Source organism: Uranotaenia lowii, chromosome 1 (genome assembly GCF_029784155.1).
Source record: "Uranotaenia lowii strain MFRU-FL chromosome 1, ASM2978415v1, whole genome shotgun sequence".
In the NCBI taxonomy this organism is placed as follows: Eukaryota; Metazoa; Arthropoda; class Insecta; order Diptera; family Culicidae; genus Uranotaenia; species Uranotaenia lowii.
In genome coordinates this window covers 187,781,620-187,806,666 of record NC_073691.1, presented here as the reverse complement: position 1 = coordinate 187,806,666, position 25,047 = coordinate 187,781,620, and the positions used below count along the sequence as shown (strand labels likewise).

The following is a 25,047-nucleotide window of genomic DNA, read 5'->3' as shown; positions in this document are numbered from 1 at the left end:
TTTGTCATTTTGTCATTTTGTCATTTTTGTCATTTTTGTCATTTTTGTCATTTTTGTGATTTTTGTCATTTTTGTCATTTTTGTCATTTTTGTCATTTTTGTCATTTTTGTCATTTTTGTCATTTTTGTCATTTTTGTCATTTTTGTCATTTTTGTCATTTTTGTCATTTTTGTCATTTTTGTCATTTTTGTCATTTTTGTCATTTTTGTCATTTTTGTCATTTTTGTCATTTTTGTCATTTTTGTCATTTTTGTCATTTTTGTCATTTTTGTCATTTTTGTCATTTTTGTCATTTTTGTCATTTTTGTCATTTTTGTCATTTTTGTCATTTTTGTCATTTTTTCCATTTTTGTCATTTTTGTTATTTTTTGTAATTTTTGTTATTTTTGTTTTTTTTTCCATTTTTGTTTACTTGACGATTTAATCTATTTCCATTATTTTATTGTTTAAAGCATGAGAATTGAACCAAGAACATTGTTATTTGGTTTTGCAAATCGCAATGGTATTTCAAAAATTTAATCATTCAGTCTATATTTACTTCTTCCGAACAATCTTCAACCTTGAAAGTTTTTTTTCCGCTCAAGTAAACTGCAAAACCGGCGAAGCAGGAATATTCCGCATTCAAGCGCCGAAACATTGAGGCTAATTTAATCAATCGTCCCTACTATCCCTTTGGCCAACCGAAATCTGAGAACCCCAAAACTTCCAAAGTTAAATAAATCTGTGAGGCTCATAGTAAAAGTTTCGATGAATACCTGCCTCCGGGGAATCGTTTCTTTTTGGCTTTTCTTTGGCTTCCGCGAGAAAGAAAAATATCAGTTGAGGTGTTTTTTTAACCTTCAAAATTCAACGAAAAACATTTTAATTTTCAGATTTAGGAAAAACCCTCTCAAAACAGATCGTTTGTTCATTTTTCATTTTTTTTTCTTTTCATTTGTTTGTTTGGGTAATGGTTTGAATATAATTTTCCTTTCGAGCAACCTTCGTAATCATCGCAGCTGCACACACATCCATACTTAGCATTTGATGAGTACCTTTCATATCCGTGATAAAAGTAAACCCCCAATAAATCACCGAAATGGCCTCTGTCATCCCTTCTTCCGGATGTCTCGGCAGTATTTTTAAACCGGCCCGGTCGGCACCGGCTTATGTCAATCAAACCAAACGCAAACGATTCGCACAAACTAAACGAATGGATTCATCCGCCCGAATTAGGCCTTAGAATTCGGGATGGGATCAGTTGTCAGCAGTTGTCCCGCCTCGTGTGTGCGTGCATTTCAGGAGAGATGTCACTTTCGTTGCCGTCAACACAAACGACGTAAGCTCAATCTTTCTTTCTCTCTGAGCGTTGGCTGTCATCGGGTATGAAATAAAACAAATTTACCCTTTTGAACGCGGAATAAAAAGGCCAAGCACGTGCCCCTTTCGGGTTTTTTGTCCTCTTTTTTGGAGACAAATAAAATCGAAGCAAAAGTTCACCCGGACGACACGACGACGCACGGCATCGTTGATGGATCCTGAATTTTCCCAAATGAGACACATTGGCTACGTGTGAATCGGTTGGGGGTTGTTGGTCCTTCGAGCCGGCTACAATTGAAGGTGCCGACCAGGACAAATCCCCAATCGGTGCGACATGAATAGAATGTAATCAATGCCACCCCCTTCCTTTCCTTTTCGACTCTCACCTTCGGAAAGATTAGAACAGGAGAAATGGGAAAAGAAAGTTCCACCTTGTATTGGAGAGACGGCTTGGAAAATGTAAGGAGGTTTGTAAAAGTTTCGGTCGGTTGGCTGATGGACCGTTTTCCTACGGCTTCGATTTTCGGTAGAGGTCAAACAGATTCGTTTGTGTCTAGGATTTCCCGGGTCAAATTTTAATTCTATTCCCAATCGGCAAACCATCAGTAATTTCGCGAGGAGAAGATGACGAGTGATGGTTCATGAGAGGAATAGTAATGAATATCATGGTCGGAGAAACAAAACAATCATCAATGGGATACAGCCAATGATATTTCGCAATTTTGGTTACAAGGTCATTGGAGAGATTCAATTTTACCTCAATCAATCAACTTATCAGCACAATATCATTCTAAGTGTCTTCAAATTTTCAAGCAAATAACTCGATGAAAGATTTGTAGGCAGAAACTCATAAATGTGTCGAAACTTGAAGCTGATACTCATCATTTGAAGCGCGACAATTTCAGAGTTCGTTCTCATTGGATTTCTTCGGATATAAACTCTTGTTTTGATTTGGCAGCGCAAATTTTTAAGGCTGCTGCTGTGGATTGATTGTTTTGGTTTGGCCTTCCCGAGGAAAAAGACGCAAATTTTAAAGGCTCCTGCTGTAGATTGTTTGTTTTGGTATGGCCTTCCGGTGGAAAAAGACGGATTGACTTAGGAAGCGTAGATTCTAAAGGCTGCTGCTGCTGATTGTTTGTTTTGATTTAGCCTTCCGGTAGAAAAAGGCGGAATTGGCTTAGTAAGCGCAGATGTTTAAGGCTCCTGCTGTGGATTGTTTGTTTTGATTTGGTCTTCCGGTGGATGAAGACGAATTGACTAAGGAAGTGTAGATTTTTCAGGCTGCAGATTGTTTGTTTTGATTTGGCCTTGCGGTGAAACAATAACGGATTGACTAATGAAGCGCAGATTTCTAAGGCTGCTGCTGCTGATTGTTTATTTTGATTTCTTCCGGTGAAAAAGACGAAATGACTAAGGAAGCGCGGATTTTTAAGGCTGTTGCTGCTGATTGTATGTTTTTATTTGGCCTCCGGTGGAAAAAGACGGGTTGACTTAGGAAGCGCAGATTCTAAAGGCTGCTGCTGCTAATTGTTTGTTTTGATTTAGCCTTCCGGTAGAAAAAGGCGGAATTGGCTTAGGGAGCGCCGATTATTAAGGCTGCTGCTGATTGTTTGTTATGATTTGGCCTTCAGGCAAGAAAAGACGGATTGGCTTAGGATGCGCAGATTTTTAAGACAGCTTCTGTTGGTTATTTGTTTTGATTTTACTTTCCGGTGGAAAAAGACAAATTGGCTTAAAATGCGCAGATTTTTAAGGCTGCTGCTGTGGATTGTTTGTTTTGATTTGGTCATCCGGTGGATCAATACTAATTGACTAAGGAAGTGCAGATTTTAAAGGCTGCTGCAGCTGAATGATTGTTTTTATTTGGCCTCCGGAGGAAAAAGACGGATTGACTTAGGAAACGCATATTCTTAAGGCTGCTGCTGCTGATCGTTTGTATTGATTCATCCTTCCGGTGGAAAAAGACGGAATAGGCTTAGGAAGCGTAGATTACTAAGGCTGCTGCTGATTGTTTGTTATGATTTGGCCATCTGGTGGAAAAAGATGGATTGGCTTAGGAAAGCTTCTTTTGATTGTTTATTTTGCTGTTGATTGATTGATTTGATTTAGCTTTCTGGTGGAAAAGATGGATTGGCTTATTTAGAAAGCGCAGATTTTTAAAGCTGCTGCTGTGGATGGTTTGTTTTGATTTGGCCTTCTGGTGGATCAAGACGGATTGGATTAGAATGCGCAGATTTTTAAGACTGCTGCTGATTGATTGATTTGATTTGGCCTTCCGGTGGATGAAGACGGTTTGGCTTAAGAAGCGCAGATTTTCAAAGCTTCCACTCCTTTTTTTGTATTGATTTAACTTTCCGGTGGAAAAAGACGGATTGGCTTAGGAAGCGCAAATTATAAAGGTTGCTGCTGATTGTTTGTTATGATTTGGCCTTCCGGTGGAAAAATACTGATTGGCTTAGGATGTGCAGATTTTTAAGACAGCTTCTCTTGATTGTTTGTTTTTCTGTTGATTGATAGATTTGTTTTGGCTTTTCGTTGGAAAAGACGGATCGACTTGTTTAGAAAGCGCAGATATTTAAGGCTGCTGCTGTGGATGGCCTGGCGGTCACGCCAGATCTCTCTACGAACAAAAATCCGAATCTTCAACTCAAACGTCAAATCCGTATTGCTGTACGGGTGCGAAACTTGGTGCACATATGCGGTGACGACGCGAAAACTGCAAGTATTTGTAAACCGCTGCCTGCGGAACATCATCCGCGCTTGGTGGCCTGGTAACTGGATCTCGAATGAGGAACTACATCGCCGGTGTCATCAAAGGGCGCTAGAAATCGAGATTCGGGAACGTAAGTGGAGATGGATTGGGCACACGCTGCGAAAAGATGAAAACGAGATTTGCAGAGAGGCGCTTGACTGGAATCCAGAAGGTCATCGAAGAAGAGGCAGGCCCAGAAACTCGTGGCGGCGAAGCCTAGCCGCTGAAATCCGAACTGTCGACGAGAATCTTGACTGGGACCAGGTGAAGTCGCTGGCTCCGGATCGTCAACAGTGGAGGTCTTTTACCACGGCCCTATGCACCGGAGGATCGGCGCGGGATCATTAAGTAAGTAAGTAAGTAAGTAAGCTGTGGATGGTTTGTTTTGATTTGGCCTTCCGGTGGATCAGGACGGATTGGCTCAGGATGCGCAGATTTTTAAGGCTGCTGCTGATTGATTGATTTGATTTGGCTTTCCAGTGGATAAAGACAGATTGACTAATGAAGCGCAGATTTTTAAGGCTCCTGCTGCTGATTGATTGATTTGATTTAACTTTCCAGTGGATAAAGACGGATTGACTAAGGAAGCGCAGATTTTTTAGTCTACTGCTGGTTGTTTGATTTGATTTGGCTTTCCGGTGGATAAAGACGGTTTGACTTTGGAAGCTCAGATTTTTAAGGCTTCTTCTACTTATTTTTTTTTTTTTTTTTTTTTTTTGTTTCGATTATAGTCGTTTTACCATCTTTATGGCATTCGCGACTTTATCAACGTTACAGTTGGCGGATCGTTATTGAAAAACTTATCCGGTACAACTGTGTTCGATTTTTACTCTTGGGCTCGAACTCGCGGACATCGGCTCAGGAGACAACAGACTTGCCAACTGAGCTATATCACAAGCCCATTCTTCTACTTATTGTTTGTTTTGATTTGGCCTTACAGTGGAAAAGACGGATTGGCTTAGGATGCGTTGATTTTCAAGTCTGCTGCTGATTGATTGATTTGATCTTCCGGTGGATAACAACAGTTTGGCTTAACAAGCGCAGATTTTTAATGCTTCCGCTGTTGATTTGACTTTCCGATGGAACGAGACGGATTGGCTTAGGAAGCGCAAATTTTTAAGGCTTCTACTGTGGATTGTTTGATTTGATTTAGCCTTCCGGTGGAAAAATACGGATTGGCTCAGGTAACGCAGATGTTAAGACTGCAGCTGATTGATTGATTTGATTTAGCCTCCCAGTGGAAAATACGGACTGGTTTAGGAAGCGCAGATTTATAAGACATCGATTTTTGGTGGCGTGGCCCACCAAAAATCGATGCTTGTCAAATCAGTTTTTGACGGTCGCCATGCAAATTTCTTTATAATCATTTCCTTTTGTTCCCCATGTTTGCTGATTGTACCAGCAGCTCCAGCCTGGTAAAAAATCTATTCAGATTTAGCTTCGATTTCATCCAACATTTATTAAATTTTATGTTCTTTCATCTTTTATGGAACATTGCGTAACATTTGGTTTTCCTGTACTTTTTTTCGTGACCTGACTCGCTAAGCTGATGTCTTCAAGGTTTATCTGTTTCCAGAAACCAACATTGGATCTTTTGACTAGATCTGAAGCTAGTGATGCCTTCCTTTTCGTTTCCACCGGGAGCCTTTTTTTCGTGCTCCTTTCTTGAAAATAGACAATCACAATACTCTGGTGGGCAGGACGTGCCCTGGGGCTCCACGTGGCGCGAGTGACGAATTTAAATGCATCCAGCATCGGGTGTTTCTATTTTTTTCAGCTTTGACCCGCTGTTAGCTCTCCCGGGAATCCTGCCGTGCATCCTTCTCGAATTTGCGAAACGAAATAAAATCACAATTTTTATATTCCGCCCAATTCTGTTCGTAAATGGCAAATTCGCTACTTTTATTACTCCTAGTCAGGAACGTTTTGCGAAAATCCTTACCAGTTGACGTGAGGGCGGTGTGGCGTTAAGAATGGCGGGGGAGGGCGTGATACAAGTCTTCGAATTTTCTGGGCGATCGTCCAAAAATTGTCGTTTGTCGTTGCTGTCGCAAAATCGTCGTTCCATGAGCGGAAGATGGGACAAAAAAATTCTCCCAAAATCTGGGCTGCCATTATTTGGATCGTGGGAGATAGTCATTCTTCTTCGTCGTCCCGACTTCTTTCTGGCTTCATCCAAACAAATAAAACATAGAAAGGTTCCAGCAGAGTGCGCGACGGTTGCTATTTATTGTTCTTCACCTCGTTCGGATCTTTCTTGCTACGTTTATTTTTTGTCACAACAATTGCACCCCATCTTGGCGAAATTCAGTTCATTGGATGTGATTTAAAGCCTTTCACACGGTCGTTGGAGCTTTATCCGGTGCAATTGCTTCGAGCAGGACTGATTTTCGGTACAAAATTCACGGGTATAGGAGATAAAAAGAACATTTAAGAGGGGACGTTTGAAAACTGAACTGAAACTGAACTGAAACTGAACTGAAACTGAACTGAAACAGAACTGAAACTTAACTGAAACTGAAACTGAACTGAAACTGAACTGAAACTGAACTGAAACTGAACTGAAACTGAACTGAAACTGAACTGAAACTGAACTGAAACTGAACTGAAACTGAACTGAAACTGAACTGAAACTGAACTGAAACTGAACTGAAACTGAACTGAAACTGAACTGAAACTGAACTGAAACTGAACTGAAACTGAACTGAAACTGAACTGAAACTGAACTGAAACTGAACTGAAACTGAACTGAAACTGAACTGAAATTGAACTAAAGCTTAACTGATACTCCGATTGTCGTTTTCTTCGCATGTGTGGAAACCCACAATGCTAGACCATGCTTTTTCGAGGCAAATGCTTCGAGTTTCGCCACACCCGGAGGGCATATTTTATGAAGAGATTTTACAATAACAATAAAGTGTTAACGATTTTCACACTTGGCGGGGTGTCATGTGAGCTGGTGACACTGCGGATTTTTTTTTCTTCCCTCGCTTGATCCTCTTCCATCTTCTCCTACCGACCAGGATGTGGGAAGACAAATCATGTCAACTACATACATACGTAGGTGGCGTCTAAGGAATGACGTGACTCACGGTGCTTGTTTCTTGTTTCTGTTAAAGTCTTGATTGATATGCCCTCTGATAGGAGTCTTTTTCATCAGGACACATTTGTCGGAAGCAACAATTTCCCTATTTTCAAATTTAAATGAACACACACTCTTGTATTTTTTTGATTATTGTCCTAAAAATGTTTTTATATTCAAAACTATCTATTTGAAACGAGTTTACGCTTAGATAACAATTTGAGACAAACACTGAACGTGCGCATCCGTTCTAAATAGAAAATACCTACCTACCTAAGGGTCCAGCGCCGATTGACCGGCGCATAGGGCTGAGATAAAAGATCTCCACTGCTGGCGATCCGTAGCCAGCGTCTTCACTTGCTGCCAGCCGAGGTTCTCGTCAACTGTGCGGATTTCAGCGGCTAGACTTCGCTGCACGAGCTTTTGGGCCTGCCTCTTCTTCGATGCCCATCTAGATTCCAGTCAAGCGCCTCTCTGCAAATCTCGTTTTCATCTCTTCGCAGCGTGTGCCCAATCCATCTCCACTTACGTTCCCGAATCTCGATTTCTAGCGCCTTTTGATGACACCGGCGATGAAGTTCAACGTTTGAGATCCAGTTGCCAGGCCACCAAGCGCGGATGATGTTCCGCAGGCAGCGATTCACAAAAACTTGCAGTTAAAATAGAAAATAGAATAAAAAAAATCTAATAGAAGAAAAATCGCACTTAAAACATATTCGAGGATAAGCCATAGTTTTTTTTTCTGCAAAATGAGCATCAAAAGTTTTTCTTTGGTCTAGGTATCATTTGATTGTCTCCTCAGAAAAAACCCCAGTTCCAAGTTTCCGTTCTCCTAGACGAGCGTGGAAAAACTCGGCACTACAAGAAAAAAAAATCTCAGACACTAGCAGCACCCCATTGTGAGCTTTTGGTGACACTGAGGCTAAGGCAGCTTAAGGGGTAAGAGCTTTTCAACATAATCCACTCTGGAGTGTCTCAGAATTGTTTCAGAACGAGAAATTGTGCTGCATACAATGATGTTTCTTTAGAAACAAAATTGAATTTTTTTAACCAATTACCTACATAAAAATATGCAGAAAATCCTGCAGTGTTCAAAATGCACAGCTTTTTAATAAACAAATACGACCACACTGACAAGTCATTGGTCTTGGTTTATTGTATTTTAAATCCGCTATTTTATTTTCTTTCACCAAAAACTTTCACCCATTATGATAATTTTCTTCAGCAGAGTAACATAACATAACATAACATAACAAAGCATAACATAACATAACATAACATAACATAACATAACATAACATAACATAACATAACATAACATAACATAACATAACATAACATAACATAACATAACATAACATAACATAACATAACATAACATAACATAACATAACATAACATAACATAACATAACATAACATAACATAACATAACATAACATAACATAACATAACATAACATAACATAACATAACATAACATAACATAACATAACATAACATAACATAACATAACATAACATAACATAACATAACATAACATAACATAACATAACATAACATAACATAACATAACATAACATAACATAACATAACATAACATAACATAACATAACATAACATAACATAACATAACATAACATAACATAACATAACATAACATAACATAACATAACATAACAAAACAAAACAAAACAAAACAAAACAAAACAAAACAAAACATATCAAAATATAACATAACATAACATAACTCAAATGGCTAAAATAAACAAGAAAACAGCACATAACATTACATTGGAACATAATATAATCCATTGTATAACGTTACATTATATTACATCACATTACATTACATTACATCACATTACATTACATTACATTACATTACATTACAATACATTACATTACATTACATTACATTACATTACATTACATTACATTACATAACATTACATTACATTACATTACATTACATTACATTACATTACATTACATTACATTACATTACATTACATAACATTACATTACATTACATTACATTACATTACATTACATTACATTACATTACATTACATTACATTACATTACATTACATTACATTACATTACATTACATTACATTACATTACATTACATTACATTACATTACATTACATTACATTACATTACATTACATCGACACAAATCGACACAGAATTTCTTAACAAAAAATGTAAGTGGGTTTTCTTTCTATTTCTGTTTAAAATCATACTAAATTTTTAGTAGGCCCGTGCGAAGGACTCGTTCATGGGAGGGATTTAGAAAATGAAATTTAACTAGTAATAACAACAATATCAAAAATGCACAGTAAGTAAAAATAATAATTTCTTATTCCATTTTCTTACTCATGACCATCGCATAAGCTCGAAAAAAAATATTTTTTTTTATTTACAAAGTTTTCATCTAACGACATAACATGATGAACATAATTCCTTAAATTCATGTAATACCAAATTTGAAAAGAAATGAAAACCGAATTTAAAAAAAAAATCAAATCAGGTCAGTATTAGCTTTGATTAAAAATTGCTACGCAAAATGACAATTATTGTTTATTATATTAACCATATTAATTAACTTTTTTTTTTCATATTCAATTCAAGCGTTGATTGAAAAATTCGAAATAATATTCAATTCAATTCAAGGATTTTTTTCAAAACACATTGATGTATGTTGTTGTATGTTGGTAATCCACCATGGGTGCACGGATTCACCGCAATTTTACGAAAGTATGCATTCTACGTATTATTTATTCCACGTTTCTCTTATGCAGAATTTTTGAAATACAATTGTCATCTTAAATTATTTTCTTCAAAATACATTGATGATGATGTTATTTAATTAAAAAAAAAATAAAATATTGTATTTTATTTTTAAAGTGTCTGTGATCAAAATCAGGGATAAAATCCTTTTCATATTCCAATTTTTCTAGTCATCATAATAAAATGCTAAAAAAAAGTCTTCCAGATATCAAAATAAAAGGCTAAAAAAGTTCATATTTTATTGAAGTTCACAATGACAACTTTATTTATTTAAAATACAACATGTTCAATTTATCATAACTGACAAACAAGAGGTTGGGAAATGGGTGATTTCATGAATTATCAAACGGGAAACTGATAAAAATAAAAATAAGGAGTTCCAAGTTTTGTTCTTAATATGAAAAGCACAAAGCAAATACTACTAAATTTTAATTTAACCTAACTAATGAAACAATCATGATCAACTAAATCATGAAAAAAGTGAATCGTTTTTAAATTTTCTAGCGCAGTAATGGTTTAAATTATCAGCACTAAATATATTTTCGCCGTGAATTGGAATGTTGGGAAAAGGACAATAGCAAGAAACTTAGTTTTTCTTATTAAAAATTTAGAATTATAGGCTTCCAAGAAGATGATGTTATTAGAACATAAAAATACAAAATTTCAGAAAACTGTACATTAAAATTTGGTTAATTTATATAAAAATTTAAACAAAATGTTAATTCAATCTATCGGTCTTATTAGTAAAAATTATTTTCTTTTAGAAAGAATATTTAAAAATTATGAAAATGGAAATTTGTACCATGAGGAAAATTGATGACATGTGATAAAAATACTTCTATTCAAATTTTCCACGCTCATTTTCAATATCTTTTAATTTCTTCTAACTCTATATCCGCCTATAATTTTTATTGAAAGAACATAATTTCAACGATAAAGTCGATGAATTAAATTAACAAACATACTATACTAAAATAAAAATATTATAAACATGAAAAAAGATATATGTTTAACTTTTTTGAAAAAAAAAAAATAAAAAAAAGTCCTACAATTTTAATAAAATTTATTTGATAATTCAAGAGACAGCATTTTGAAGCCAAGGTTTCAATGATTCAATGATATAGTAGATTTTGGCGTTCTGAACTCGAATCTTTCGTCAGATTTTGTCTGTCACGTCTTGTTTTAATGATATGAAGTTTATAAGTTTAAAACTGAATCAGTAGAATTCTACAGTTTTTAGAAAACTAGATAGACAAGTATTTATTACATAACTGAAGAAAGTTTGAAAAAAAAAATAAATTTAATTTCATTTAACCGATTAGTTGAAGTCTGTAAAATGATTTAATTTTTGCTTTTTAAAATATCTTAAATGTATTACAACAAAAAACTATTATTATTACCAACAACGTAATTTTTGGTTCATTTTTCGATCCTTTTTGGATTTTTTTACATTTTTTATCATATGTCTGATGTATTTCACACTTTTCTTGTGTTGTTTATAATTTTAATTTTTTTGTCAAATTTGCTATTTTTGTCATTCTTCATTTTTTTCAGCTATTTTTTGTCATTTTTAGTTTTTGGTTTGTTATGTTTTTTTTTTATTTTATGAAATTTTCATCATTTTGTTATTTTGGAGTACTTAAAATTTTTTTTTAAATGTTGTATATTCCACTATTAGAGGACGTAAAGACAGATTTTTGGTATTGGTCTAAATTTTATTGGTTCTGTTATAGCAAAACAGTAAGGTTGTGTTGTTTCTGAAAACCATTTGGATTTTGTGCCATAATCGGATGATGCCAAAATCGAATGTGGTAAAAAACGAATGAGATCTGTGCTTTTTTAAAATTGTAAATAATTTATCATTTAGTAGATTTGGGAAAAGTAAACCAATACCAACTTCTATAGCTTTATTCGCGGAAGTCAAAGTTACTTGCAGTCTTGGAGAAAGTTGACTTTCATTTTAATTTTTTTGTGATATTTTAATTTTTTTTTGTCAGAAAAGTGCAAAACTTTCGTAAATAATTTTTACCAATTTTTAAAAATTTGGCAGGGCCCAAAAATTATCTCTCAAATTCTTTGCACCTAAAAAAATGTGAATTTTGTGGCCTTGGGTGTAATTTTCCAAAACTCTTTTGAATGTGGAGTTGGGCGATAAGAAGAACAAGAAACTCAAAATAAAATTGATGCTGCAAATGGTTTCATGAAGAACATTTCAAATCAATATAAAATGATATAGATGAACCATTTTTTTTATTTTCAAAATTATAAGCAGTAAAGTAATGGATTTAGTTTAAAGCTTAAAGATTAAGGTTTTTCATGGGTCAAGATTTGAGTTTGAAAACAAAAAAGTTTATTGAATTAAAAATAAAAATGGACAGTAAAAAATAGTTTTATTTCGAAGACGTCGTAAAACGACATGTGTTAGGCCTAGCTATAGTGGTATAGGATTAAAAACCACCGGATGCGAGCTAATTTAAGACCTGTTTTTTGTCAATTTTAGACCTGTTTTTTCGTCACTTATTTTAAACACCTTTTGGGATCAAGTTTTTTCACGTAACTACGGCCAATTCATTTCTTGGACTAAAAATTTTCTTTGGAAAATATCTCCATGGGAGCTTGATTTCTACCATTTTCAATTAAAGTTTATGAAAATATTACCAGTAGAACTGAATGATACCTTGCTCAAACCATTAATAGGCTTATTTTACCCAGAACGTTTGAAAATCGACTATTTTGACTAATATTATTATTAAATCGTTATCTGAAATACTGTGAGAGATTTATACAGGCAAAATTTGCCAATGTATTTTCTATTCTATTCATTCTGCTTATAAGTGTATTGATTTCTGTTGTGATATCAAAAAAATGTAATACTATATTGTATCCAAGGCCGGATTAAAGGGGGGGGCAAAAGGGGCAATTGCCCCGGGCCCCCCGGCTTAGGGGGGCCCCCCCGAGGGAAAAAAGTTTTAACCTTTCTTTAATCATACTATAGACCTCGTTCGATTTTGGCAACATTCGATTTTGGCAACATCCAAGCAAAAGTTTTTTTTTGTCTCTTTTTTATTTTTTATTTTCATTTCAAATTAATCAAAATTAATGTAAAACGTAATATTAGCATGATATTTTTCGATTTGGCTTATTTATAATAGTTTTAAACAATTAAAACATGAATTTTTCCATGTTTTACAGCTTAAAACTAATATAATTGAGTCAAATTGAAAAAAAATTATGCTAATATAAGGTTTACATCAATTTTGACAAATTTGAATTAAAAATCAAAAATAAAAAAGTGACAAAAAAACCGTTCGATTTTGGCATCATCCGATTTTGGCAACATAAAATTTACAGGCGTGTTGCCAAAAACGAACGGGGTCTGTACTTCAATTTCTACAAATCTATGAAACGAAATCAAAACTAGAAAATCGGAATGAAAACTTTAAATATAACAAGGGGCTCCGTGAAATAATATCTAGAATAGTTTTTTTCTTACATAAGTTAAGGAGTTCTCCCGCATTTTGCGGGCTGAGAAAATCAAAATTTTCATCCCTAATCTGGACAAAAATAATGTAAACCGAAATCGAAAAATCGAAAACAATCATCATTATTGAAATTTCCGTTGTTTTGAGATTTCAAACCCTTTTCTCTCAATATTTTCGAAAATAAAATCTTGAAAAAACTGTTATTGCTTAAGTTGGACCAATCGACAGTACAGAGTTTCTTTAGTGAATTTTCATCCCAATTTCTGTCTTAGACTTGAAATTCGTTTTGAATCATTTTCAAATGACTAAACCAAAATTTAATCATTTACTGAAGTAATTATCCTGAGTTTAGCATATCATTTTCCAAATGATTATTCTCAAATTATCATGGACTCCATATCTGACTTTTTTCAGTGATAACTTATTCTATGTTTTAAATATTTATTCTCTATTCTGATTTTTTTCAATCGATCATTTTTGCACTTTTAGGGCATCAAGTGAAATTTTTGTCACATTTAGAATAACTAATTGATAACAATATTTTTTTATCTGATGAGAATCATATTCTTAAACATCTCATGAAAAGGTTTTTTTCTGTTTTTCAAAGATTTAAAATTGAAATATAAAATTTGTGCCAATTTCTGCTTTGGCTCTGAGTGTAACTTTCAATTTATCTTTTTTTGTTATTTAATTCATATTTTGTCTCTCAACACTTGATTTAAAATCATGATTTAAATTTGAGACACTCAATGGTGGTTCTGAATATAACCTGATTTTAAGTTGTAAATTCTTAAACTCTTATGTCTGTATCTCTATAGAATTTGAATTTAATTATTTTGTTTATTTTAAGAATTTTGTTATATGATTTTAATCGGTTTTTATGAATTTTGTATTCTATGTTTCAAATCTTCATGATACTTCTCAATTTTCAATAGGGCAATATTACTCGATGAAGACAATCAATCATTTGAAATTTCTATCCGGTTATTTTTCTGAATCAGAGAGTTTCAGCTAGGGTATTAAAAAATGAATTAAATTGCATTTTGCAGCTAAAATCAGACCTTTCATTTTGAGAAATTCCGCATTGTTTGTACGTGATTGATTAACAATTTTTATTTGAAGATATCAGAAACTATCTTCTACGCAGACAACATGGCTATTTGAAGACAGTATACTGAACTCATCTTCAGTTCATTTCCACATTTAAAATGTTTTGTATTCTTTGAGATAGCATTTGAAAAACAAAATCGAATCATAGGGGCCCCCGAGAAAAATTGCCCCGGGCCCCCCTTTGGCTTAATCCGGCCCTGATTGTATCGGAAACTGATAACAAAATCATCTTTATTCTCGTCAAGTCTTATAATCAAGTAAGGTTACAATAGTGATTGATTTGTGGATAATCCGACATATTGGCAACTCTTCTCTAATGATTTCCTAACTGTTCACCTGGCATCTATTCCAGTGAACACTACAAATTCACTTTTCGTCGATGCTTAAAACAATAGCGAATTGACGTTCTCTCTTGTTGTTTACATTTGCCACGAAATTCGTCAGTCTACATTAATCGTAGCGGAGTAAACATCTTCGGGTCGGCGCGAGTGAGTTTCAACATTTTCATACTCACATTTATTGGAATTTTGTATGAAATTGAGATTTCGTACATGGCAAGTTCTTTATAAAATAACAGCGAACATATCGCAATCTTTCATCGAAAAAACGAGAAACTATTATTATTTTTTATTTTAAACAGTATAAGAAAGAAAACCCACTCACTTTTTTGGTTTAGTGATTCTGTGTTAATTTGCTATGAGAGCCCCCCTTTACCGTGGTGAGGAGGTCTATTAATACAATGCATGAAGTTTCTGTGAAAAGAAAAATACAAATGTACCAAATTTGAAATGAATCACGTGAAAATGATCGATTTGTGTCATATTTTACGTTGATTATAAAATATGAGACGCCTCCCCATTTTTTTGAGGTGGGAGAGGTTTGTAACTTATCAGATTCAATTTATGGCCCAAAAATCCCATATAGCAACCAACGTTCACGAGAATCGAACCAATCAATAATCAAAAATACTCCTGCATATTGGGAAAAACGCCTGCTAGTTTCCAACGTATAATGGCTCTCACTCATCATTCAGTGCATGGCACAGTGGTCCAAAATACGAAAAACGTGATCGTTGCTTATAACTTTTTTAGGTCACATTTAAGCATATTGGTATCTTCGGAGAAGTTTGTCAGTAAAATCAGCTCTATAAAAAAAACTATTATTTTTCTGATTAATCCCCCTACAAGTGAGATAAAATTTCTAACTTCTCTGTTATAGGTTTTAGCTCTTTGATGTCTTCGACAAACTTGTTTAAAATCAAATTTTCTACAACTTTGTCTCAGATGCCAAGTTTCTGAAATAATTAATATCCGAGATATCGGCCAAATAAGAAACTTAACCTCTAAAAATCAGTTTATCAATAAAAACTTTTTTCAGTGAATTTTAAGTTTAATGATATGTTCCAAAAAGTTGTTTGTCTTACTAAAATACACCACTTTGTTGAACATTTTAAGTTTGTTAAATGTGATACTGCAGAGCTATGTTAAAAATATTACCGAAAATAGGGCTTTTTCATGCCTTATTTTACAAACACCGGGCAATATCGGGCAGCCCGCTTTAGATGCAAAATAAAGTCGAAGATTTCGTCTACAAGATGCAGGTACAACCGTCTGTATCTACTTGTATCTAAGCGAGATACAACAATTTTAATTTTCCATGTTTGCATTAAAAACAACGATTTATATGAAACTACATATAGCGCATTCTACCACGTGTGTTTTCTTCTAGCTTTTCCCTGCGCGATGTCAGAAGCAAAGATTTGGAAGCGTATTTGTATTATTAGCATCTCCAGCTTGTAGAGGATATCTATTTCAATTGAACACACAATAACCTGATGCTAATAATACAAATGCTCTTCCAAACCTTTGGTTCTGACATCGTGCAGGGAAAAGCTAGAAGAAAACACACGTGATAGAATGCGCTATAGTTTCATAGAAATCGTTGTTTTTAATGCAAACATGGAAAATTAAAATTGATGTATCTCGCTTAGATACAAGTAGATACAGACGGTTGTACCTGCATCTTGTAGACGAAATCTTCGACTTTATTTTGCATCTAAAGCGGGCTGCCTGATGTTGCCCGGTGTTTGTAAAATAAGGCATGAAAAAGCCCTATTTTCGGTAATATTTTTAACATAGCTCTGCAGTATCACATTTAACAAACTTGAAATGTTCAACAAAGTGGTGTATTTTAGTAAGACAAACAACTTTGTAGAACATATTATTAAACTTAAAATTCACTGAAAAAAGTTATTATTAATAAACTGATTTTTAGAGGTTAAGTTTCTTATTTGGCCGATATCTCGGATATTAATTATTTCAGAAACTTGGCATCTGAAACAAAGTTGTAGAAAATTTGATTTTAAACAAGTTTGTCGAAGACATCAAAGAGCTAAAACCTATAACAGAGAAGTTAGAAATTTTATCTCACTTGTAGGGGGATTAATCAGAAAAATAATAGTTTTTTTTATTATAGAGCTGATTTTACTGACAAACTTCTCCGAAGACACCAATATACTTAAATGTGACCTAAAAAAGTTATAAGCAACGATCACGTTTTTCGTATTTTGGACCACTGCGATGGATGCCATTTGAAAAGATGTGATAGAAATTAAATTATTAAATTATTCAATTTTGAAATCGTCTTAGCATTTGATGGAGACGATTTACGATCACCGCTAATTGTTATAATCGATTTTGGTTGATATATTTCGGTGGAAATTAAGTCAAATCTCAACAACTTCTTTACGTTTCGGCTTACTATTTTCTTTCGGTCATCTTCAGAAAAAAAAATTGTTTCGCCGTGTGCTTTCCTAATGGCTGTCAAATCTACATTCGATTGACGCATCTCAGAGGCTCGCGGTCTTCGGCAAAGTTCTTTTTTGAATCTTCAGTCATAAGATGCAGCTTGATGAATTTGAGTACAGTGCAACAGTGAGATTGTAGCATTTAACATAAACGTTCTCCCTACTAATTTCCATACATACTTAAAAGGAAGGAATTCAAAATCTTTTTATCTTTTTTTGGTCCGATTCTTATCAGTTCAAGGACACATATTCAATATTTAGAATTGTCTTTAAGTTTTCCTGTCGGTCTTAAAGTCTTAAAAGTCACAATTTTTTCACCCAGGTAGGTTTTCAACCGATCACAACACCCTTCATTGGGACGCAATCAGGGCTGAAAACATCCCGTATAGAATCACTTCTCTCTTCTGTCTGTGTGACTGACTCTAGAAGGTGCTTCCGGGAAGGTGCAAGCGAACCAGAACTGCAGAACGATATTCCCACTCGGCGTATCGCAAAACTAATATTTATGAATGCAATTTATTTTTACGATCCATTATTGAGAGGGAGGGTAGTCCGGGAACGGGGGATTGTTGCATCTTCAGCCGGTTATTGGATTCAGCTCGGATTGAGTGGGACCATGAATTTCCGGAGTCTGTTTTTATTTCATCTCCGGTCCAAACGCAGCTGAGGGTACTTTCCACGATGGAGAGAGTGAGCTCACGATGGACCGGGAACACGATGGGCTTTTGACTCCGGGGGGCTTACGATTCCTAATGAGGACACGCTTCACTTCCTCGAAAGCGGTATTCCTGTTGCCCTCCCACCCATTCATGAGCCGGACCGTTGTGTCCATCAAAGTGACTCTTCCCAGCCACATCGGCTGGTGCTGGCAGAACTAAAAAGAAGAACCACGTTCCGGGCCACCGCCCATTTCCTCCCTTTTTCCTTCCCCATCATCATCGGTTTGTGGTGATTGCACTGCCGAGGAAGTACTTCCATTCAATCTTATTGGCAGGTCGTAAAACGGATACATGGAGCACAGAGCGCACGCTGCCAGCCAGGACTTCCAGTCAGTAAACGACCGAACACTTCAACTATGCTTCTGATGCTCGGCAGAGACGACGACGACGACGACGATCCTGTATTTACCGTTTAACCAAAACGAGACACTCACATACACACTCAGGAAGAGCTGATTCCGGAAACCAACCCGGACCCGGAGTCTGGTGAAGTCTGGCTGGTGCACGTGGTCCTCATCGTATGCCGGGGAACCTACCAATAAAAAGAGCCCTGGAAGAGACACAGCGGCAGCAGAGAGTTAGAGATACTGCACCCGATGGGGCCATCTTGCACAAACCTACCTTAGTTGCTGAATGAATGTTCGTAAAGCTACAGAAATAAACGCCCCGGATGAAGTAAAATTTATGCCGGTTGATTTCCGCTTATGAATGCAAGCAAATATATTTCCGGTTTCCGGTTCCAGAGGGGGCAGCTTGTGTGTTGTGTGTGAGTGTACGTGCGTGTATGTCTGGATGAGAATGACTACTGGTGTCTGCACATCTGACTGGGGCGATTTGGTTACATAGCAGCACCAAATTTGGACGTTGTCTAGGACAGGTATTAAGTTGCTCCAAAAACATACTTAATTGAATAAGGTCTCCAAAATAATATCTCCAAAAAAATAAATAAATACAGTACTCGATCGTTAGTAAGACGCATTTTAATCGGAAAAGCTTGCACAGAGAAAAAAGACGGATGTTGTTCTATTTATTTTAGCTGGTTATATCAATCAGTTGATTTTTTTTGCAGATCTTGAATTCATTAATTACTGAAATACAGGCAATTGTTTTTGTTTCAATTCCATCTGAAGCAAGCTTTACCATAAATATAATACACTTAACTACAAACTAATGATTAACCTTATGCAATCAACTATGAATATTATAGATTCAACTATAATGGTATAATTGATTCAATTGTAAATATGAAAGATTCAACTACAATTGTATGATTGATATGCATTCAACTTTAAATATGATAGATTCAACAACAGGGCCGGATTAAGCCATCGGGGGACCCGGGGAAATTTTTCTCAGTGGGGGCTATGGTTCAATGTTATTTTTTCAAGTGCTTTTCCAGAGGATACAAAACATTTTAAACGTGTTAATGAGCTAGAGATTAGTTAAGTATACAGCCTTCAAACAGCCATGTTGTCTGCGTAGAAGATAGTTTCTGGTGTCTCTTAATTAAAATTGTGATTTAATAACGTGCGAACATTGCCGAAGAATTTAGAAGTTTCTCAAGAATGAAAGCACTGATTTGCGCAACAAAATGCACGATTTAATTCTCATTTTCTTTAAAATACCCTTATCACCAACTAAAATTCTCTGATTTAGAAAAAAATACCGCATAGATATTTTAAATGATTTTCATATCATCATTGATCGTCTGGTTTGTTCTTCATCGAGGAAATTTACCTAATGATAATAGGGAAATATCATGAAGATTTGAAACATAGAATATAAAATTCGAAAAAATAAACAAAATAATTAAATTGAAATTTCATAGAGATACACTCAGGCGAATTCTGACTACAATTTTCATAAGATGCGTCTTATGAACAGCTTTTAAGAGTGCAAAATTAGATTTTATAAAAGTCTAATGAAATTCTTTCAGTTTTCATAGAAACATCTTACAAAAAATAGAGGAAACGCCTTTGTGAAAAAATAATGAACTTATTCATCCGTTCCATCCGATTTTTCATCGTCTAGCAGTGCTTCGGGCCAACGTCTAACAGTGTCCCATCAAGATAAAGTTTTCTTAAAGTGAAATGAGATCTATTTAATTGTAAGTTTGAGTTGAAATTCTTCTTGTAAATGTTAAATATATTTGTAAACTTAAATGGGTTTGTTTAGTTTACTTTTCAGTATAATGATTGGAAAAAGTTCAAAGGTCCGGATGAGGTAATGAACTCCGTAGAAATCAACGGTTGATGTGCTGATGATGGTGACATGATATTTTTTCATACATATTAGCCAGAAAATAAAATGGAAACATTAAAAATCTTGATTTTTTATTGTGATAAGAGAGATTTCCAGTTTCCATAAGATTCTCTTATGAAAAGCAACAACCTTTCATTGAAGAAGGTGTTCATTCGAAGAATTTATTCGCGTTATAAGACAATCTTATGAATTTCAATGGTTTTTCTTATGGCGCCGCCACTTCATAAGAGAATATTATAGCATACATAAGAGTATTTTCCTGAGTGTAAAGTTGCGTTCAAAAAAGAATGGAATTGCGTGAAGCAGCGCACTCTCTTCCAACTTTGACCACCTGCCATTTCTGCCTAGGTTTATATTTTTTCATGATTTTTTTTACAAAATGTAGTTTAACCATCTAACTAACACTCCACAAAATTTTAAGACTGTACCTACTATGTCTGGAAAAAAGATACAGCTAATTCGATGAAAAAGGGAAATTTGTGATTGCTTCACGAAATTCGCTGTATTTTTTACAATTTTTATTGAAAATACTTGAAAATTGGCAAAAATATGTACAATAGTTTGATTTAGAACCTGGTAGAATTTCTTCAAAATCGATTGACACGATCTTAAATTGCACCGCTTTGAATATGATGTTCATTATCGCCCAACAGGTGATTTCATACTTTTTTGAACGAATGTTTTTATGGAAGGTATCGGCAAAATTTTAAGTATTTTCAATGAAATTTGGAAAAAAATGCAGCGAATTTTGTGAAATTCCCTTTTTCACGAGATTGGCTGTAATTTTTTTTTCAATCATAGTACAGTCTTCAAATTTGAGATGTGTTACCTGGATAGTTGGATAGATTTTGTAAAAAAATCATGAAAAAATATCAACCCAGGCAGAAATGGCAGCTGGTCAAAGTTGGAAGCGAGTGCGCTGCTTAACGTGATTTCATTTTTTTTGAACGCCACTGTATATAAAAATCTGAAAGTTCAAAACATAAAATCAGGTTATATTCAAAATCACCATTCAGTGTCTCAAACCAAAATCATAGTTTCAAATCAAAACAAAATATGAATTAATTAAAAAAAAAAGAATCAAAGTTTCAATCAGAGCCATAGCAGAAATTGCACCAAATGTGAATTTAAATTTTATATCATCGGAACACAAAAAAAAACCAGTCGATCCCTGAAGCTTAAAGGGGTATAAGTGCAAAAATGATCGATTGAAAAAAAAAATCAGAATAGAAATTAAATGTTTAAAACACAGAATCAGTTGTCATTTGAAAAAAAAAGTCAAATAAGGAATCCAAATGAGTTTGGTATTTATACAAAGATCCTAAGTTCTCAAACTTCAGAAAAAACATGAAACTGAACTTCTGTAATTGGAGAAACAACACAAGACTTGATAATCTCAACGGATTGATTCTGGAAAAGATAAGATCAAAAACCTAGAAAAATTCATGTTAAGAGAATCACTCAATGATATTAGCAACTCAACTTTGAGATTGTTTTTATGATAATTTGAGAATGATCATTTAGAAAATGATATGCTGAATTCAGAATATTTACTTCAGTAGATGATAAAATTTTGGTTAAATCAGTTGAAAATGTTTCAATACGAATTTCAAGTCTAAGACATAATTTGGGATGGAAATTCAATAATGATACTCTGTACTGTCGATTGGTCCAATTTAAGCAACTACAGTTTTTTTTAACATTTTATTTTTTTATATAGGGAGGGAAAAGGGTTCAGAACATATAAACCAACGTGAATTTCACCTAATGATGATTGAAAAGTGAAAAGTTATAATAATACCCGGTATTAACCCGAATATTGCTCAGGTAAAATTTTGAAATGTTTATCATAAAGATTCTAAGTTTAATTAAATAAACTTGAATATAATCATAAATTGCATTTTTATAAAATTCCTGGCAAAAATGTATAAGTTTAACTTAATAAATCATAAGAATTAACGACTTTTCAAAATCGTATTCAACAATAGCTTTAGAGCTTCTCTGTTCTCTCTTAGCACTGTAAGCCATTTTAGTGCAAAAAATATTACTTGGAAAGTTAACGTATTAATAAACATTATTATTTAATAAGACGTTTGTATGTAATGAAAATGAGGAGATGTTTTTCTTTATTCTGCGTGTTCTGTACTGAATATCCTGACTGACATAATTCGATAAAAGAAAAGTTAAATTTGTGATAATTTTCCTCATTTTATTTTTTCGTTTTATTTTAAATCGTTCGGTTCACATTATTTTTGTCCAGATTTTAGATTGAACATTTTGAAATTAAACAAAAAGATTTTGATATTCTCAGCCCGCAAAATGCGGGAGAACTCCTTTACATACTGCTTACTCTAGGGATCCCCTAAACTTATTTAAGAGAAAAATTATTCTAGATATTATTCCACGGGGCCTAGTTTCTAGATTTCATTTCTTTTCATAGATTTGTAGAAATTGAAGTCGTGAGATCAAAGAAATATTAAAACTTTGCCCCTATTGCCCTCCCTTAATCCGGCCTTGCTGTCAGTTAAGGTTTACGTTAAGGATAAAGAGTAACATGTTTGAATCTATTTTGTTTTCATTTTGAACATACTTAATAATGTACCCACGTACAGGTTCACATTTCTGAAAAAATATTTATAGTATAACCGAATCTTACTGTTTACTGAAATTCAGCTTAAAATAACATTACTTTGTCACAGAATGTTGACTTAAACTCACCGATTAGGAAAATAAATTTTATCTAAAGCACATATTTTTTTGGCAATCTTATGCTCTTAGACTCAAGGCCCATTTTTACTTCAAAACAAATTATTTGAAATTTTCTGCGGTCCAAATGTAGAAATGAGGAATAATCGAAAAAACTGACAAAAAATAAAATTTGTATCGCAGACTGTGATAGAGCAAGTTCACTCGTGTTGGGAAAAAGTTGTAGGAATTTTGACCCTTGTAGGACATTTCGAAAATTTTACCATGCAAAAAAGTTTTCAAGATCTTCGGGCTTTGAATTTTTTACGACATTGTTTCCATTTCAGCAGTGTGTGATAGTTGAAAGCTGCAGATCTTGAAAATGTTTTTGCATGGTAAAGTTTTCAAAATGTGCTACAAGTGTCAAAATTTCTACCACTTTTTTCCAACACGAGTGAACTTGTTCTTAGGAAAATTTAATCAAAGCGTTGAATCAAAGATTTTTCTGTTTTTCGACAACCTAGGTTAAAATTCAAATTCAGAACAAAGTGTTTGAACTTCAATCCGCTATGAGTATTTTGCTGAAAGGTGGTCGTTTTTTTATAAACAAAGATTCTACCTTCTTCATTACTTGTGATGAAAGATAAAATTTATCAAAAAATAAAAAAAAACAATTGTCAACGACGCAACAGAGATCATCCTTCCCATTTCATCTATCGAGCAAAAGCCCGCATCGTCCCAATCATGGCACATAATTGCGGCAACGAGACGTGACCACTTTCGCTGGCCGGGCGATGTTGGTGTTCGTAAAAGTTTGATTGCCGTCGCCATTTTCCATCAGTTCCCTGGGCCCTTCGATGCCGCTCACTGTAATGATAAACAATAATGGTAACAAGACTAAAAAACAGTTAAAAGGGAAGAAAGCCAATGGCGGATTGACAGAAATAAAAAAAAAGCTCCTATAGAAAGTTGCTAACGTCAGCAAGGTTTGTGGAGTGAAAAAACAGTAAATTTTATTTAACGCACCAGCAATCGCCGTAATTGGGTTGATGATTTTATTGAATTTCTCTCGTTTTATTTATCGCCACCACGTGCGTCAATCTTTTTTTTTCGCTGTGTGTTTTATTCTGGTCAAATTTAAAAGTTACTGCCAATCGCAATGGTACCTATTCGGATAGGAAAGTTTCCACTGATTGGATAAAGCTTTCCAATGGAAAATTGAAAATCGTTCCGAAACTGCAAATATTAGAATTTATATCTCTGTAAGGCATGTGAATAAATTCTCGAGCTCTTGAATAGCTCCGACGAAACATAAATAAGCATAAGGTCCTGGAGAACACATGTAATCTAGCAAAATCTGTCGCTCAAAAAGGAATAGAAAATCCATACCTTCATCCCATTCCATCGGATCGACCGTCCGAAGTTTGTTGTTCATCTAAATTCAAATGAAACTGAAGCTGGTCTCGAAGAGCCTGAAGAAAAACACTCCCAAAAGCAAAGAAATCCATTTAATGCTTCATAAATTTCATTGCCATGCATTGGATAGCAAAACGAAGACCAACTCGAAACAATCCTAGCTAGAGTCGAAAGCTTGTGCAGTAGATTTGCAATGTTGGACTTTCTGGTCTGGACCAGAAAGTGTGGAAGAAAAACTTGGCCATGATTGGAAGTACGGCTGATAGGAAAAGAAAATAAAACAAATAGAAAAGCCCTGCTTATATTGGGACCTCCGGATCACCTCTGGGTTTCGAGATATTTCTTGTTTTTTTTTTTTTTTTGGTTTTTCTAGTTATTTCATCGAAACGAAGAGAAAACGAATCCAGTTTTCAATCTCCTGGAATGTCGTTATTGGGATAAATCCTGGCACTCAGTCAGTAGCCTTGTCCTATCGCTTGAATTGGCTTAACCTTATGGACTTTCCGGCTGAATATTTCTGACTAGACGATTCAGTTGAAGATTTTTTTCTAGAGGAATTCCAAAAATTTGATAAATAGGCAATGGCAATAGGCAACAATTCAATTTTATCGGAAAAGAATAGTTCTGTTCAGGAAATC

At 34.5% G+C, this 25,047-nt stretch overlaps 1 protein-coding gene across 1 annotated transcript in view; it reads right to left on the bottom strand.

The window, feature by feature from the left end:
- Positions 1–23,735: 23,735 nt before the first annotated feature.
- The window catches only part of LOC129738226 (uncharacterized), a 166,743-nt gene continuing 165,431 nt past the window's right edge, over positions 23,736–25,047 (bottom strand). The window contains exon 6 of the mRNA XM_055729416.1: positions 23,736–23,860. Coding sequence (XP_055585391.1) covers positions 23,736–23,860 — 125 coding nt within the window. The remainder of the gene's footprint in view (positions 23,861–25,047) is intronic.